Source organism: Peromyscus californicus, unplaced genomic scaffold, assembly GCF_007827085.1.
Source record: "Peromyscus californicus insignis strain IS unplaced genomic scaffold, ASM782708v3 Scaffold_4__1_contigs__length_199733344, whole genome shotgun sequence".
In the NCBI taxonomy this organism is placed as follows: domain Eukaryota; kingdom Metazoa; phylum Chordata; class Mammalia; order Rodentia; family Cricetidae; genus Peromyscus; species Peromyscus californicus.
The window spans coordinates 149,484,838-149,502,497 of NW_026294562.1; the positions used below are offsets into that span (position 1 = coordinate 149,484,838).

A 17,660-nucleotide genomic window follows, 5' to 3' on the forward strand; every position below is an offset into this window, starting at 1 on the left:
GGTGGGCCAGCTTCTCAGGGGAGACAAACACTGTATGGTCTGGATGGTGACCCCACTAATGTGTAAATTGGGAGAGTGCCCTCATGTCTTACACGATCTTTGCAAATGTGATTCCAGAAAGGATTTCAGAGACCCAGGGACGATTGGTCCCACTTCCAATGATAGATGTGAAGAAAAACAGGGAGAAAGGAGACCGACGCAGAGGACAAGCTAAGGGGGCAGAGACTGGAGGGTGCAGCCAGGAGTCCAGCAGGCCTGGGCCGCCCCAAGCTGGGAGAGGCGGGAAAGAGCCTTCCTTAGTCTGTCAAGAAAGCAAGGAAAACTAAGGGACCGTGCTGCTGCTGTCACTGCCAAACTTGTAGAGCTCTGGCCTCTAGTAATGTAAGCACGGTCTCCGCCCCGTCCTTTCTGCACCGCCCCCCGCCCCCATGCCGCGTCCGGTCCTTTCTGCACTGTACCCCGCTCTGCCCCGCCCCGTCCGGTCCTTTCTGCACTGTACCCCGCTCCGCCCCGCCCTGTCCGGTCCTTTCTGCACCGCCCCCCGCCCCCTAAGCCTCGTCCCCCTCCTTTCTGCACCGCCCCATCCCTCTCAACGGGGCAGAGGGAGGGTGTGTCCCTTGCACCCCGCAGAGGGAGGGTGTGTCCCTTGCACCCCCCAGAGAGCCGGGTGTGTTGGGGTGTGTGAGCGCGTGCTTCTGCCGCGGCACCGCAGGTTCTCCTCAAACCACTGATTGGAGGACGCTGCGCAGGGATCGCCGGCAGGTCTGGTTCCTGGGCCCGGAGTGGGAGGCGGCGCTTCTGCGGCCGCAGCACCGGCTCCGGGTGCCCAGGAGCGCCAGCTTCTCAGGGGAGACAAACCCCGCAAGGTCCGGATGGCGGTCCTCTGGAGTGGGCTTGCCTCTTGTAATTTCTAGAAGATCTGTGGACCGAAGAGACAGATTTGGTAAGTGTTGGTGAGTGAAACGGAAAAGTCTCTTTGGAAAAAAGTCTCTTTCTGTAACTTCGGGACTCCACAGAGGGAGGAAACCTGCCCAGAGCCTTGATGGGAATGGTCATGGTAACTGGTGGGGGCAGATCCAGGGGAAGGCAGGTCTGTCTTCCGAGTTGGGGTCCAGAAGCTTGTGTACACTTGTCGTCAGCCTCAGAGGACATCCGCGCTCGATCGGGAGAGGGGGGTGGGGGGGGGGGAGAGAGAGAGGGAGAAGGCGGGCGCGCGCGCGGGGGGGGCGGGGGCAGGGAAGAGAGGGGACGATCTAAGAGAAAGAGAGGAAGGACGGACAGAGAAGGAAATGATTTTCTAAGAGTTGAGTTCTGGAGAAGGGAACCTGGGGCCGGAGGGAAAGGAGAGAGCTGTAATCGCTGAAAATGAAGTTACCGATTCTTATCGGGTTGGGCATCTGGCTGAGGCGCATATCTGGATGATGGGGAGGATATTATTTTGCTGAGGAATGTCTTAGAATGGATTGTCCTTCTGGGACTGGCAGTCTGTGCCAGATGTGTGGGTGACACAGACTCAAACTCCTGATGCTCTGAGCTTGTTTCCTTAAAAGCTTTTTTTTTTTTAAGGTGGGGTCTCATGTATCCCTTGGCGCTGGAGCCCCTGTTCCTCCTGCCTTCATGGCCCCGGGGCTAACATCAGAGGCATGAGTCACCTCACCTCGTGCTGGGGACCTGCCGCCTAAGCAGACACTGTCCAGCTGAGCTTAGTTATCTTCCAAGACTGCACTTGGTAGAGAAGGCGTGGGAGTGTGGCATCCCATCTTATTCTTAAAGCCTAAGGGTAATTACTGATTACACACCTTCAAAGGCCCCGCCACACATATAGCTGAGGCACCTGTCCGAGCCTGGACGCTTGTCTCTTCAAGTGCGTCTTGTCTTTCTGCTTAAGAAACTCACGGACTGGTTCTGAACTTGTTTTCTGTGACAGACTTCCAGGTGCTCTTGTGTGGGGCCCACCATGCTCTGAGGGGGCCTCCCCTGCTGCACTACTCAGCTGGTGGAAGTGCATGTCCTGCTGCTCAAGACAAGATGACTTCACAGAGCTGCCAGAGGGGTCCAGAGAGTGCACACGTGAACTACAAGGGGCCATGCCATACTGCTGTCTGCCGTCATAGCTCTTCCCTACTTGGCTGCAACCTAGAACCGCCCAACAAACATGGAGGGCAGAGCAAGCCAGTCCCGTCCAGCGCTGTGGGCTCCTCATGGGTGACTGGCTTGCTGAGGATGCTATTATTGCTTCTGTGGTACATGCCCGTGGCAGGTAGGATGCGGATGGAATGGGAAGGGACGGGGAGGCTGCTGTAGCTCCTGCTATCCCTGGTGGGCTCCGCTGGGGGTCCGTCCCACTTAGTGTGGTGGTGGCCTGCTGTCCCTTACCCTGCCTCTTGTCATAGTGCAGATATACTGACTGGTTGCTCAGATGTGCTCTGAAGACCCTCAGTGCGCAGTTTGCCCTGCCTGCATCCCTCTTGGTGCCTTCCTACTTCACCCATGATGTGGGAACTGGGGCAGCGTTGGAGAAAAGCTACCTTTGTTTCATCCAGGCGTCTTTACCGAAGTTCTGGCGGAGATGGGGAGGGATAGTTTTCGTCTCGTGGGGATGTACTAAGGGTCTTAGTTCTGTAGCTTGAGAAGCTAAGGTAAGGCACTGGCTGGTTCAGCTCTAGGATAACTTCCTGTTCTGTCCATCATAGCGGAGATCTTGCAGCTTTCACACTCAGCAGTGGCTCTAATCCCACTCAGGAGGCGGAAACCTCACGCCATGACCATCTCCCAAAGTCCTCACTGCTCAATGCTGTCCCAGTGTGTGTGGGGGGGTGGGATTTCACCATCAACATGCACATTTGGGAAGGATGAAGAATTCAGTGCTTAGCACATCACCAGACACGCTCGCTGAAAATATAACATCTGTGTTATACACCCAAATGGATCCACAGCTGAGGTGTGACTCTTATCAGACCTCTTTGGGGAAACTGATCAGTTGGGACCGATGAGATGATTTGGCAGATGGAGCCTGATGAGTTTGCTGCCTGGAGCCCACATGGTTTAAGGAGAGAACTCACTTCCACAAGTGTTCTCCGACCTCTCTATAGATGCCCCCCTCAATAAATGTAATTTTTTAGTTAAAAATTAATTATCTAATTGTAAAATGCACAGAGATCTCTAACAGCCAAGACAAGCTTGTCAAGAAAGGACAGGGCTGGGGGGTCTAACTGGATTAACAAGGGCCCTTGAGTGAGAGCTGGTGTGAGCTATTCAAGGCTATACCAAGGGCTGTCCATTGCATCCCAGGGACTGGGTACCGGGAGCCTCCTGTAACTGAGCTCTTGTGTTGCCCTAGGTGGGCTGGAAGTGAAGACCGAAGAGAGACAGATGGTTTTCTTACACGATAATGTCACTGTACTCTGCAAAATCCCGGGGTCACCCTGCCTGGACATCACGACTGTGGGAATCATCTGGTCTCGGAAGAAAGAGTGGAATGAATCTGAGACCTCCGTATATCAGTTTTATGGAAGTCACCGGGAGGCGATCCGACCTGGAGCCAATGTGTCATTGTTGGGGCTGGAACGGGGCGATGCCTCACTCCTTCTGCCCAGGATCGAGCTGAGTGAAGCAGGAGAGTACCGATGCAAGCTGGTGGTCACCCCTCAAAAGGCAGAGGGAACGACCAGGCTAGATGTTGTGGGTGAGTCCTTGACGGAAGTGCCCGGTAGTTCCGATGGTGCTGAGGCTAGTGGTGAATGTGTGGATGGCCAAGCAGAGCCGGGGGTTAGGACATGGGCGAAGGAGTCGGGGGCCATGGTTTTCAGTTCTGTCCACTGCAACCCATGCCAGAAGGCAAATACTAAAGAGGATGAGGCAGGAGGATCTTGAATCTAAGGCCATCTGTGGTTCACATTTTGTGTGGAGATGTATATAGTTTGATTGTAAAGTGTTTGCCAGACTCTGGCTCCAACCCCCATTCCTGCTCCAACTAAACAAAACCAAAACAGTTTGACAACCTTTAGCAACTTGCCAGTCACTCTGAACTTCAGTGTCCTTTCCTGTGCTCAGAGGGAAAGATAATCTACCTAGGAGTTGTAGGGAAGAGTCTGTGAGGAGCCTGCTCTCCAACGGCAGCCTTAGTAGTTACGTACTCCACCTGTTACGTGCACCGTCCATCTTCACCGAAGAGGTGCCTCCGGAAGGGGCCTGGGAGAGGAGCTCGGTGCCAGGCTGGCCTCCACAGATCTCAACTCAGATTCAGCTTTGCTGCTCCCAACCTGAGAGACTGGACCAAACACTGAGTATCTTTGGAGTGAAATTTTCCCACGAGTCAAACGGGATGGGGTCTCACTAAGTTGCTGAAAGGTGGCTTGAACAGAAGCAGAATTGTTCTGCCTGCGGCTCAAACCAGCCTTACCAGAGTGTGTGTCTGTGGCCGCTTCTGCCTTCAATCCCGCTGCATTCACCTGCAGTTACTTAGGCCAGTGTCGTTAGCCATTTCCCACTGCCAGGGTGTTGTGCATTTGGGTATTAGTTAGCCTCAGTGGCACAGTATGTTTGTTTGTTTGTTTGGAGATAGTTTCATGTACCCCCGGAGGGTGGCTCTGAACTTGCTGTGTGGCTGAGTCCCCTTTGTATATTTTGGATAGAAGACCTTTATTTCATATATATATATATATATATATATATATATATATATATATATATATATATATATATATTTCACAAAATATGTTCTTGAAGTCTTGCTTATCATTTTACGTTGACAACTTCTACACAGAAGTGTTGAATTTTCACTAATCCTAACACAATTTTTCCTTAATAGTTTATGACCTGACATTATTTCCTTATTTGGCTTTTTGGAAAGTGGTTTCAGGTAGCCTAGGCTGACCAGGATTTGCTATATAGCTACAGATGGCCTTGCGGTCTGACCCTCGCGCCTCCATCTCCTACGCGCTGGTGCTGCAGATTGTATCCCCCCCCCCCCATGCCTCATTTGTCTGTCCTGTTACAGTATCACAGCAGCTTTCCTTAGGGACATTTCCTGGGAGGTGCTTTCGCACCTCTGACTAGGTCCAGGGTGACTGCATCTTCCTGCAGGATCTCTTTAACCTGGATGGGTCATTTCCAAGGCAAACATGCAAAGAATCAGTGTCCACTATGGCTACACTCCAGTGCTTTCTCAGAATCTGAAAAATGTCTGACACTGGCGTCATAAACTCTGCTTGACAAAATTGCTGTGCAAACGGGGTCACGGCATACCCAGAATAGTTGATTAGGCAGAGTCTGAATGGGTTCAGTCACCCATCTCCAGCGTTTGCCCAGGGGTCAAACATACCAGTAAGATCTTCTCTGTCTACCTCCAGGGAGCTCCCAGTCTGGTGTGGTAAACTGGGGGTCCCCAAACTCATTGCTGAGGTAGAAGCCATTCAGTGTGGTGTGAGGAGAGAAACCGGTGGTTGGCCCTGGCCAAATGGTGGTTCTTTTCTCTGGCAGCTTCCCCGGCCATGAAATTGTTTGTGAAACCAGCTACAGAGAGAAATGGTGAAGAACAGCACGTTATATGCAAGCTGGATGGGTTCTACCCAGAAGCCTTTGACGTAAAGTGGGGGAAGAGCACCCTGAATGACCCCCACTTCCAAGCCATTACTGAGGGCATAGTCACTGGTCCCACTGTGAGGAATGATGATGGAACCTTCAGTGTTACCAGCTCCTTGGCCCTGAGACCAGCCCTGGAAGACCATGGCAATACCTTCTTCTGTGTGGTGTCACACAAATCCTTACTTGACTCCAAGAGGCTCAGTGTTATGCTGCCTGAGAAAAGTAAGCATCCCCCTGCTCCCCGCACTTGAGGACATGTGACTGGAAGTTTGGGATCTTTGAGAGGATTGGAGAAGTCTAGGATCTTTGCTGGGGAAGGAGAGGAAATTTGGGGCCGAAGGAGAACAAACTAGATCTAGTTCATCTCAGACCCCAGAGTCAGCAGTCCAGATTTAGGTCCTGGGCTGATGGCCTAGAGGTAGATGCAGGGGTTGCGGGGGGGGGGGGGGGGGGGGGGGGGGGTGGCGGCGGCAGATAGGGCCATCAGGGCTGTTTGTCAGCTCAGAACACCTTCAGAGTCTGGGTGTTCCCATGACAGGCAGCTTGCCAGCTCCTTGGAGACCGGGGCCAGCATCATCCTCTGAGAATGAGAGACTACCATCGGCCAGAGACCAGTTGTGCCAGCACCCTTTCCAGTTAGGTTATGGGCCTCCCTCAGATGCTGTTAGATGTTTCAATCCAATAGGTAGTCTGTGGGCTGTGTATCAAGATGAGGGAGCCGTAGAGGGTGGTCTTGATGATGGCTAAGGCTTCCTACAGGTGTACCATACTCATAGGCTAGCACAGCCACTGCGGTTTTGCTCATCTGGTAGGGTGGGGTGCTTGAGTTCGTATCCTGGGCTGCCCTGACTGTGGCTCTCGTGTTTGGTGGGGATGACCTTGCTGATCAAACACATCTTCCTGAACTGAGAGGAATAAAGAAGGTAAGGACTGAATAGAACTCTGTGTGTGTGTGTGTGTGTGTGTGTGTGTGTGTGTGTGTGTGTGTGTGTGTGTGTAGAGAGAGAGACACAGAGAGAGAGAGAGACAGAGGGGGGGGGCGGCTGTGCCAGTTGAGCTGTTCTTAGAGTAAGGACTAGAAGCATGTGTGGATGCAGCTTAAATATGCTGGTGTATTGAATATGCACTTTGGTTTGGGTGGATGAGTTATATGATGTAGTCTGGAACCCATAAAGCTGTGTGTGACGTATGGTCTTTGATATTACTCAGACCTTATTTTATCTCTCACATACTCTTTTCCCTTTCTCCTTCATTTCCCCTTCTCTTTCTCTCTTTCCTCCCTCCCTTCCTTTCTTTTACAAGTTTGTGTATTGTATATGTGGGGTGTGCACAATGGTGCTTGTGCGGCCATCAGAGAACAGCTTTATGAAGTCAGTTCCCTCCTTAAGTGGGTCGCAGTGAACCACCTCAACTCAGTGAGTCATCACGTAGACCCTCCTTTCTTTTGATACAGGGTCTAACGTTGCTCAGGCTGGCCTTGAATTTGCAATGGTGTCTAGGATGACCCTGCACGCTTGATCTTCCAACTTCTACTTCCAGAAGGCTAGAGTTATAGTCATATGTCACTACGCCCGATTTACACGGTGCTGGGCCTTGAACCCAGGGCTTGGTGCATGCTGGACATGCACTCCACAGTGGAGCTACATCTCCACTCCCTTCGTTCGTTCGTTCCTTCATTTGTTCCTTCGTTCATTCCTTCATTTGTTCGTTCGTTCATTCCTTCCTTCCTTTTTTGAGGCAGGGTTTCAATCTACAGCCCAGCTGACTTGAACTCATGAACCCCTAAGGCTGGGCTCCCAGGTGTGCACCGCCATGCCAGATGTCATACTGTGCTGTGCTAAACACTCCGATGGCTGAGGACCTGAGTGATAGCAATGGTGTTGCTAATCCATGACAGAGGCCTGGTGGGGATCTCTGGTGAGACTTGACATCAGCCACACAGACTGTAACACCGGTCCTCTGTAGTCTTGGGCCCTCACCAGTGTTTGCTACTCTTCTGGTTGTTGTCGTAAAATACTCCGACAAAGGCAACTCGCTGAAGAAAGGGCTTATTCTTGGCTTACCGATCAAGGGTGCCGTCCGTCAAGGCAAGAAGATGACGGCAGCAGGTGGCCACAGCGTGTGTGCAGTCAGGACACGGAGGACGCTGAGCGCTCGGCTTGCTTCCTCCTGCTTGCTGAGTCCTGACCCGTGGGACAACGTCAGCCACAGTTAAAGTGTGTCCTCCTACCTCTGTTAACCTAGTGTAGATAACCTTTCACAGACTGCACAGAGGACTGTCTGATAGGTGATTCTCAGTCCGGTCAAGCTGACAATATTAACCATCATAACATCCTCTCTCTCCTCTCTCTCCAGGACCTGTGGAGATATACTTTACCATTGTTGGTCCCTGTGTTCTCCTGGCTTTGGTTTTGGCTTTGGTGATAGTTTATTGCCTCTGGAGATGGTAAGAACCAGTAAGACAAAGCACAGGCCTGTGGCTAGAACTTGGCTTCAGGTGTTTGTGATCACAGTCACCAGACACTATCAGGGAGGTCTGGGGATGGGTGCTGGGATACTGTGTGTTGTTTTCTGATGTTAGTTTAGGAAAGAGTTTCCCTGTCTGGTCTCTTATCCGTGACTCTGTGGAGAAGGGCTGTGGAGTCTCTGCCTGTCCACGGGATACGACTTTCACTGTGAATTGCATCTGACCTTATCAGTTGAGACCAGGGCTTTGAACTATGAGTGGACTGTAGTGTTCAGTCACACAAAAACCCTTAGCTGAGGGAGCCAGTTCCCTCATTGCTCATGTTTGTTAACACCTTAGTGGGCTAACTGACCATAAGTTTTCAGTGGGGTGACCAAGAATTTCTAATTCCCCTAGATGTTTCTAAATTAGATTTTCAGCTATCATCCAAAGAAAGAGAATGATGCAGCTGCTTTAGAGGCTCAGGACCCAGTGTAAATGTGCTGGTTAGAAGATTCTAGGAAGTCAAGTGGATCTTTATTACTCATGGGCCTGCCAAGGCACAATGTATGCAAGGCTAATGCTTCTCTTTGTACTGCATCAGGAGCAGTGGGAGAGTCAGACAAGAAAATAAGGACTTCTACGCTGCAGAGATGCTCAGCAGTTAGGAGTACCTGATGCTCTTGAAGAGGGCCCAGCACCTACATGGTGGCTCACAGCCCGTTGAAAACATCTCATCTCCGCAGGATCATGTACACCTATGGTGAACATAAACTCATGTAGGCACGCACACAAACGCAGAAAGATAATACAGAAATAAGTCTGTTGGAAGAAGAAGGAGGAGGAGGAGGAGGAGGAGGAGGAGGAGGAGGAGGAGGAGGAGGAGGAGAAGAAGAAGAAGAAGAAGAAGAAGAAGAAGAAGAAGAAGAAGAAGAAGAAGAAGAAGAAGAAGAAGAAGAAGAAGGAGAAAAGAAAGGCTGCTGATACAACACAGACCAGCTGTTTTCCGGAAGTTATTTCCCTAGTTGGGGCTGAGCCAATGGGAAGCCTGTGCGTAAGGTTTTATGGAAGTGTTTCTTGGGCACTGATGGCTTCTTTTATTCTTGTCCTTCTCTAATCTGATCTAGGTGCTGCTTGTCATCTTACAGGAACCCTTAAGTGAAGGGGCACAAAGGCAGTGAGTGACTCGACCTGAATCCTCACACAGCCATCCCTCTGTCTTTACTTCGCCCTTCTGTGTCCCCCACAAGTGGGCAGGCAGTCCCTTGACTTCATGGCATTTGCTAAGAAAACTTAAGCTGCAGTTTTTAAAGATGCATTTTTAGGATTATTTTCTACGTGAGACACTTAGTCATGAAAACACAGTGTGCCACAGCTGCCAGTGAAAATGGTCTGCGGGGGACGTTTCCAGCTCCAAGTGCCTACTAAGATAAATAACTTAATGATACACCGCAGGGCCTTGAAAAACAAGCTCAAGCCAAACCCCAGATCTGTAGTGGGGAAGAGTTAAGATCAGGGCAGGGACTGATCAAATGGAAATGAAAAATTACAAAATTTGTAAATCTGATCTACAAACCCCAGCTAACTGGATAGCAAAGCCTCACCTAATAAAGCCAGAGGTAAGAAAGGAGCCATTCAGAAACTCAGGGAGCACCAGGACATTCTTTAAAAGTAGATATTTCACTAAATTAGAAAATTTTAAAGTATTAGATGAATTACTTTGTGTATATGATCTACCACAATTATACCCAGGTGAGATAAATGATTTAAACAGATCTGTTAGGAGCAGTGAGGTTGATGTTGTAATAATACTAGTGATAATGATAATAATAATGATAAACAACAACATCACCAAACAAAGCAGTGTTCAGGCCCTGACAGATTCACTGGTAAAAGCTACCAGATCTTCAATGAAGTGCTATCACCAGCCCCTCCGAAGAGAGGAAAGACCACTGCCAAACTCTCTTACAAGCCCAGCATTAGCATCAGAACAAAACTGGATGGAGACATAACAAGAAAGGAAGGTTGTTTTTTTTAAACATTCGTTATTTATTTATTTATTGCATGTGTGTGAGCTTACCCGTAGATGTGGAGGTCAGGAAAGAAAATCACTTTTTTTTTACTCAGGCTGGAGAGAGGGTGTCCACTTTCTCCACCCTTATACAATATACTTCTTGGAGTCTTAGCTAGAGCAGTATGACCAGAGAAGCAAACAATTATTTATATCTATCTGTTTATCTATTGTCTGTCTGTCTGTCTGTCTGTCTGTAATCGAGGCAAATAGAAGGAATGTCAGGACCAGTAAGATGGCTCAGCCTGGGCCCCTGAGTTCCATTCCTAGAACACAAGTAAAGGTGGAGGGAGAGAGCCAACTTTGTCTAGTTACCCTTTGACCTCCACACACTCTCCATGGCATGCCCTTCCCATCATGCACAGAAACAATAAAACAAGGAGTGTGGAGTAGAGATAGGAAGGAAACACCAAAGTCTCCCGATGTGCAAGTGACGCATGCATGAGAGACCCCAACAGTGCCACCAGTATACTGCTTATGTTGATGTCTTAAAATGACCTATTTGTAAGCAAGGATTTTTAGTATCTGTGACTAGGAATTTATAAAGCTGGGTATCTGAACTTGATGTATTGTTCAACAGTTTACAAAGCCAAGTGACCCATGGTTGCTCTCTTTTATATGAAATGTATCAAGACCAAGGAAAGACTTGGCAAGCACAACCCTGCTATGTGAAGCCCGTGTCTACCTCTGTTTGCCTTGAAATAAGTGTTTTGTTATGTATGTATGAGATGCACTTGCACTGCAGAGGAAGGGTCTGTTTGTGGACACAGCTCTAAAATCGTGAGAGTCCTTACAATTTTACAGTGTAGAACTGTTGTCCTGCTGGCCAAAGGGTCTTAAGTTATTCTTCACTAATAGATGGTGAATTACAGAGAAGGGATTTCTGTGCAATGATGGGGATTGGTGCTGGGTCCTGTTGTGTTACATAAGCCTTCTAAGATGCAAAGCTTAGGAGAACAGGAAGTTAACGTCCTCCAAACTAGAACTGGTAATGGTGCTGTCTGAGGCAGCTAACTGCCCGTATCTCTGCAACCTAGACCTGTCCGGTGCCAGGTGCACCTCAGGGGCTACCCTTTGGGGACAGTGGCTTCCAAAGTCATCTGAATTCTTTGTGTAAGCCAGACATGGCATTGCACAGCTTTAATCTAGCACCTGGAGGCAGATGTCTGTGAGTTTGAGGCCAGCTTGATCCACATAGTGGGTTCCAGGCCGACACAATGAGACACCGTCTCAAACGAATAAGATAAATAGTAAACTCTATGTATTAGTATTGTAAAGCCAACGAAGGGAGGCGTTCTCTGGGAAGCCCTCAACCATGGGCTATGATTTTTTTTTTTTTGCTTTCTCCCAAGTGCCTTTTCTCAATAATTGTGTTGAAATGTATAGCAAAATCTCTTTATAATAAACTCTAAATATCCTTTGCAATGGTTCATTTTGAAATTCTTTTCTTCGGTGAAGTCAGAATCTGAATTTTCTGTGGCAAAGTTAAGAATCCAGCTGTACCTGAGTCAAGGTCTCCAAAAGATTAAAGAATGCCTCGTGCTGCTGGGGACAGTTCTGGGCTGTCTCCACACCACGGCCACAGGCATCTTTTGTGGTGGATACTTTGGAACTTTGTGGGTGAACCCCCTATGGGCCTGCATGCTACTTTGGTTTCTTTGTTTCTTCTGTTTTCTGTCAGGACCCACAATCCTGTGTCGCTAGAGTTTTCCTGCCTGGCCCACAGTCAGGACAAATCTCTCTCACCCGCCAGTCCCACAGAAGCTCAGACCCGACCAAGTAAACACAGAGACTTATATTGGTTACAAACTGTATGGCCGTGGCAGACTTCTTGCTAACTGTTCTTATAGCTTAAATTAATTCATTTCCATTAATCTATACCTTGCCACGTGGCTCGTGGCTTACCGGCATCTTCACATGCTGTTTGTCATCATGGCGGCTGGCAGTGTCTCTCTGACTCAGCCTTCCACTTCCCAGCTTTATTCTCCTCCTTGTCCCGCCTACACTTCCTGCCTAGCCAATGGCCAATCAGTGTTTTATTTATTGACCAATCAGCAACACATTTGCCATACAGAACTTCCCACAATCCTGGGAGCCAGCCATGCTGTCCCTGGGTCAAATTGGGCACTAGTCGGCCTTTCTGGGGGACATCATTATGAGGCTGACTCTCCAGACGTCGCAAGCCTCTATCTTAGTCAGGGATTCTCTTGCTGTGACAAACTGCCATAACCCAAGCAGCTCAGAGAGGAAGGGGTTTGTTTGGCTCACACTTCCATGTCACTGTTCATCACTGAAGGAAGTCAGGACAGGAACTCAAACAGAGCAGGAACCTGGAGACAAGAGCTGATGCAGAGGCCATGGAGGAGTGCTGCTTCCTGGCTTGCTCAGTCTGCTTTCTTGTAGAACCCAGGGCCACCAGCCAGGGATGGCCCTACCCACAGTGGGCTGGGCCTGCTTCCATCAATCACTAATTAAGAAAATGCCTACAGGCTTGCCTACAGCTTGATCTTACAGAGGCATCTTTCTTCCTTCCTTCCTCCCTCCCTCCCTCCCTCCCCCTCCCTCCCTCCCTCCCTCCCTCCCTCCCTCCCTCCCTCCCTCCCTCCCTCCTTCCTTCCTTCCTTCCTTCCTTCCTTCCTTCCTTTTAAAGGCTGTATAAAGCCAGATTATGAGGGTGTTACAACCCGGGTGATCTGTCAAGGATCTTCAATGAGAAAGAAAAGAGCAATGATCTAAGAAAGCTTTCCATTTTGCATTCAGTATAACCATCACTAGTAATGTAACCATTTAGTTAACTATCTGTTAACCACCCAGAGAAGTCATTTAGACTTATCTCTCTACAAGAATCATACTGTGATTGCAATCTCTAGACCTGAGGTAACAAAACATGTTTATTAAAAAAAATATAGTAACTTTTTATTAAAACCACAGATTCTTAGTGAAATTAAGGCATGGGTCACTTTAGAAAGCCGTATGTGAGAACAGGGTTAATACAGCACCACAATAGGCTGGTGTACCATGACTGGACACCTTTTGGGTGTGCTCTTTGTGTCTTATTCTTTAAAACTCTGTTTCCTTGCATGGCACATGGTCGGATGACAGCTGATAGTTTATCATAAACACAAGCCTCCTGAGAGATGTTCCGAGTGATGTGTTCAATGCTAAAGTTATGGAAACCCTTCCCAAGGCCATAGTGGCATGCACACCCTTTCAACACAGCAACCTGCCACTGTCAGTGGCAGCTTACAGCTTCTCCAAGTTCTCTTCACGGAAGTCAGCCACAGCACTGTGGAGCTAGTGGCTCAGTATGAAACACATTCTCTCCAACACTCCTAATGGAATCAATCCTCTGTAAACACCACAAAATACATTGTCAACCCCGGTGACAGAGTTCCATGGCCTAAAAGGTGTAGCTTATATCTCGGTCATGGCTGCAGGACCAGAAAAACGAGCATTATGATGGGCTCCTGCATTCTTCAAACTGTGCTCATGGACAAAGTCAGTGTAGTTTCTGTGTGCAGTCCGGGGTGGGGGCAAGGTCCTTGTGTTCCCCTGGTTTCTGCCACATTGACAGTGGTCACTGGTAGCAGAGAGTCATTTCCTGTCGTGTTGGTCTGCTCAGAATTCTGTGGAAGGTTCTCTCTCTCCACCCGCAGAGGACCAGAGGATGAGGAAGGAGTCACGGGCTCAGGAGACCTTGCATCCCAAGCCTGCTGGGAGTCATTATTCTGGGTTGAAGCATTATGCACACCAAGATCTTCAGGTTCTGTTGTGCTTGCTCTCATCTGTAGGGGCTGTTGGGGGTATCACTTTCTGGCCCTTCTTGCAAAGGAGCCTGACCTTCTTGCTTTGTTAGTTGCGGTCCACTACTCTGTTTTTCCACTACATCTAAATCATGATCCTAGTCCAATGAATCCTGATCGATGAGAACTCTTTTGGACAGGTCCTTGGAGGCAGAGGAGGGCGTAGTCCTCTACAGAGCGTTTCTCTAAGTGTTTGCAAGCTTTGGATGAACCAGTCTGAAGACAAAGGCATGCTCTTGCTCTGCGCCCTGATCATCAGCTTCCACAACCACTGGAGTTAACTTATTCTTAAAATTCAATCTGGTTATCTTGGGCCAGAAAAATAAGTTGATTTTGGTTTCTCCTTCAAAAACAAGGACTCCTGTTGGACTTAGTTCCAAACTGGTCATTCCCATCTCTAGCCTTGAGCACATGCATATCAACTCCATATATTGCTGTCTAGTTGGCTTTCTGCAGATAATTTGTTTCAGTTTGTGCTGGAGTCTGACCTCTGTATTCCTCCCATTTCTCAAAAAAAAAAAAAATAGCCAATTCCATCTCTTCAGTCTGAATAGGCACAAACCTGAACTCAGAGATGAGTCCAGGACTATGTTTAGTGCATTCATAGTCACCAAGTTCAGCTTGCAGATTATAAGCTGCCAACTGAACTCCTGTACCACAGGGACAGTAATTTCCCTCTGAGAATATCTAGTTTTAACTGAAGAACAAATAAATACCGGGTTAGCTCCTCACGAAGATTATTTGGTTTCGAGGAATAAAACTTAACTCAAAGATGAAGACAATAGGGTGAACCATTTTTCACTTGCTTTTTGGCACTTTTTGTACCAATGTGCTACTTGGGCTGGATCCATGAATCTCAGACTCAACTTTCCATCAAGTCCAGATGATACATAATTTGATCAAACAGCTCTTGCCCTTTGGCTCTTTTTGGCAAGTCCCCACTAACCACAAGGGACAGCCTGCATGTGATGATGGACTTGGCGTCTCCGGCTGCAGGAATGTGTGTGCAGCACCCTGTGCCTCTCGAGTCGCTCCTTCTCGGCATGTTCACACAATAGACCGGGAGCCAAGCATTCACCATTTCTGCCACTGTGCTTGGGATGGTGGTGGAGGTGGTGGTGGTGGAGGTGGTGTTGGTGGTGGAGGTGGTGGTGGTGGTGGTGGTGTGGTGGTGGTGGTGGAGGTGGTGGTGGTGTGGTGGTGGTGGTGGTGGAGGTGGTGGTGGTGATGGTGGTGGTGGAGGTGGTGGTGGTGGTGATGGTGGTGGTGGTGATGGTGGTGATGGTGGTGATGGTGGTGGTGGTGGTGGTGGTGGTGGTGGTGGTGGTGGTGGTGGTGTGGTGGTGGTGTGGTGGTGATGGTGGTGGTGGTGATGGTGGTGGTGATGGTGGTGGTGGTTGTGGTGGTGGAGGTGGTGGTGATGGTGGTGGTGGAGGTGGTGGTGATGGTGGTGGTGATGGTGGTGATGGTGGTGGTGGAGGTGGTGGTGATGGTGATGGTGATGGTGGTGGTGGTGGTGGTAGTAAAGACCGTGTACTACAGAGACCACAATGACTAGCATTTGATCCCTGGGGAGAGGTGCCCATTTGGCTTGAGTGGAGGACGTGTCTCAGTCCTTTCAGATGACTTTAGCTAGTGACAAGTTGACATAAAACTATCCAGCACAGCCTTTGTCTTACAGCCAAGAGAGCTGCCAAAGAGCCCACTGAGGTAAAGCAAGCCTTCATTGACCCAGAACTCCTGATCTCACGAAGCAGCAATCAATCCTTTCGCAAACACCCAATCTTTAAAGACCCAGAAGGTAAGCGGCATGGTTCTCTCCAGCTCTATGGGATGGAGGTTTCAGGCGGGATAGGGCTGTCCCCATCATGCTTATCTGACTCACAGGAAAGCCTAACAAACCACACACTGCTTCTGGGTTCGAAGGCACTTCATTGGCTCAGCGGGAAGACAGATGTAGAGGTTGTTTTCTCAGTCTTCAGTCCCCTTGAACTCTGCAGGAAAACCCCAAGACACAGTGTTGGGAACTGACCAGAGGACAGCTGAGGGGAGTGCTCCCCAGATAATGTGGATCCCAGACCACACTAGCAGTGGCTATTTATTGGAGGGTCCTACAGTGCCTGCTTCAGGTGGGGGACTCAGAAGTGGGGCGAAAATCCTGAGCCTCTTCCCTGATGCCTTGTCTCTTTATCTTTTTCTTTTTCTTCCACACATAAGCAAACACAAGGGCAAACAAAAAGCTTGGGAGAATTAAACATCTATTCCTGAGAACTTGCCTTTTGCTGCATTTTAAGGAATTGGGGCCACTTTAAAGCAAAAGATGTATAGAAATACAAATTTGTCTGTGTTTGTTATCTGGTTTGGCCACAGAACAAGTTAGAAAATGAAGCAATTTGGCCTAAATATGGAAACTTGACTATAACAGAATTTTGTGCCTGGATTGGTTCTGCAGAGAGATGGGGACGGACCTTCAATCTTTTTCTGGTTTCTTTTTTTTTCTCTAATGAATCCGTTCTTGTTGTTCGCGGGTGTCATTTCAATCACAACATCTCTCCCTTCCCTTCCCTCCCTCTAAAGAATCTTCGGTTCTCCTCGGTGTTCAGATTCTGATGTCACTGTGCCGAACTCCACATGGGGATGGTTTGCAGGATTTGTTATCCTCATCATGAATGTACAACGATTCCTCTAACTTGGTCCTTGTTTGGAATGCTCTGGTCAGTGTTTATGTATGTTCATTTTAAATGTCTTAAAATTGTGAAAATTCATATATTTGCTATAATTTCCTTTTTCTTTTTCTGGTGGTGCTGGGGATTGGGCCTTGGGCCTGTGGCCACCCGGTACCGCTAAGCTTTAGCTCCAGCCCCTTGTAATTTTCTAAGGCAAAGGACAAGCTTGAAGACAACACAAGACTGCAGTTTGCAAACTGCTAACACAACAGTCACAGAGCCAAAGGGCCTGGGAATTTGTCCCAGAGAAAGATCGTGTTCCCAGCATTCCCAGGGGCAGTCACACAGCCCGCTGCTTTTTTCTTCCCAGGGAGTGCTTGTCTGTACCTCCCGGTTACCACAGAGATTAGAGGTGATGATGCCTGGCTTCCACACTACAGACTGAGATTCACTTCTTAAACTTGATCTGATCAGCTCTTCACAGAAATGCTTATGGCTTCAGCCTTGGAGGACAGGACCCCAGGTCAATGCTGCCTCATGGGAGTTCACAGTCTCTGTCACTTGTCATTATCTGCCTTTTTCAACACCGAGGGCACAGGGTAGGAGCTTGACCACAATTCAGAGAAGGGATAGAGTGTCAGTTAATTTTCTTCCCTTTGTCAGGAAGAGCTCCAGCAAGACACTAATACCACCTATTCCTGCCTGACTCTCCAGGGGGGCTATCCGAGACCCCACATCTCTGAGGGACTGGGCTGAGAACACAGTAAGTTCTAGGAATTTAAAAAAAAAGGGGGGGGGAAGGTGGGCCAGCCTCACAAGGGAGATAAGTCCTGTATGGATGGAACTGTGACCCACACATGTGCAAACTGGGAATGTGGCTTTGTGGGCAAGTGTGATTAAATGAAGGACTTCAGAACTCACCTGGAAGAGCAGCCAGTGTTCTTAACTACTGATCCATCCCTCCAGCCCCTGTACCATCATCCCTTTATCCTATCTCCACTAACGAGCACCCTGTGTGATTCTGTAAGTCGACTGTTTTGAATAGTGCAGCAGTAGATAGGGATGTGGTGTAGGGGTAGTAGATAATC

General features: G+C 48.8%; 1 protein-coding gene and 1 pseudogene across 1 annotated transcript; one reads left to right on the forward strand and one right to left on the reverse strand.

Moving 5' to 3' along the window:
- Positions 1 to 603: 603 nt before the first annotated feature.
- Positions 604 to 8,875, forward strand: LOC128125514 (natural cytotoxicity triggering receptor 3 ligand 1-like). Its single transcript, XM_052762980.1, has 6 exons — positions 604 to 943; positions 1,928 to 2,260; positions 3,341 to 3,685; positions 5,482 to 5,808; positions 7,942 to 8,032; positions 8,637 to 8,875. The coding sequence occupies exons 2-6, from the start codon at positions 2,029 to 2,031 to the stop codon at positions 8,698 to 8,700; spliced, it is 1,059 nt and encodes a 352-aa protein (XP_052618940.1). The 5' UTR covers positions 604 to 943; positions 1,928 to 2,028; the 3' UTR covers positions 8,701 to 8,875.
- A 4,101-nt stretch (positions 8,876 to 12,976) lies between these two features.
- Positions 12,977 to 15,031, reverse strand: LOC128094117 (band 4.1-like protein 5; annotated as a pseudogene).
- Positions 15,032 to 17,660: the final 2,629 nt, after the last annotated feature.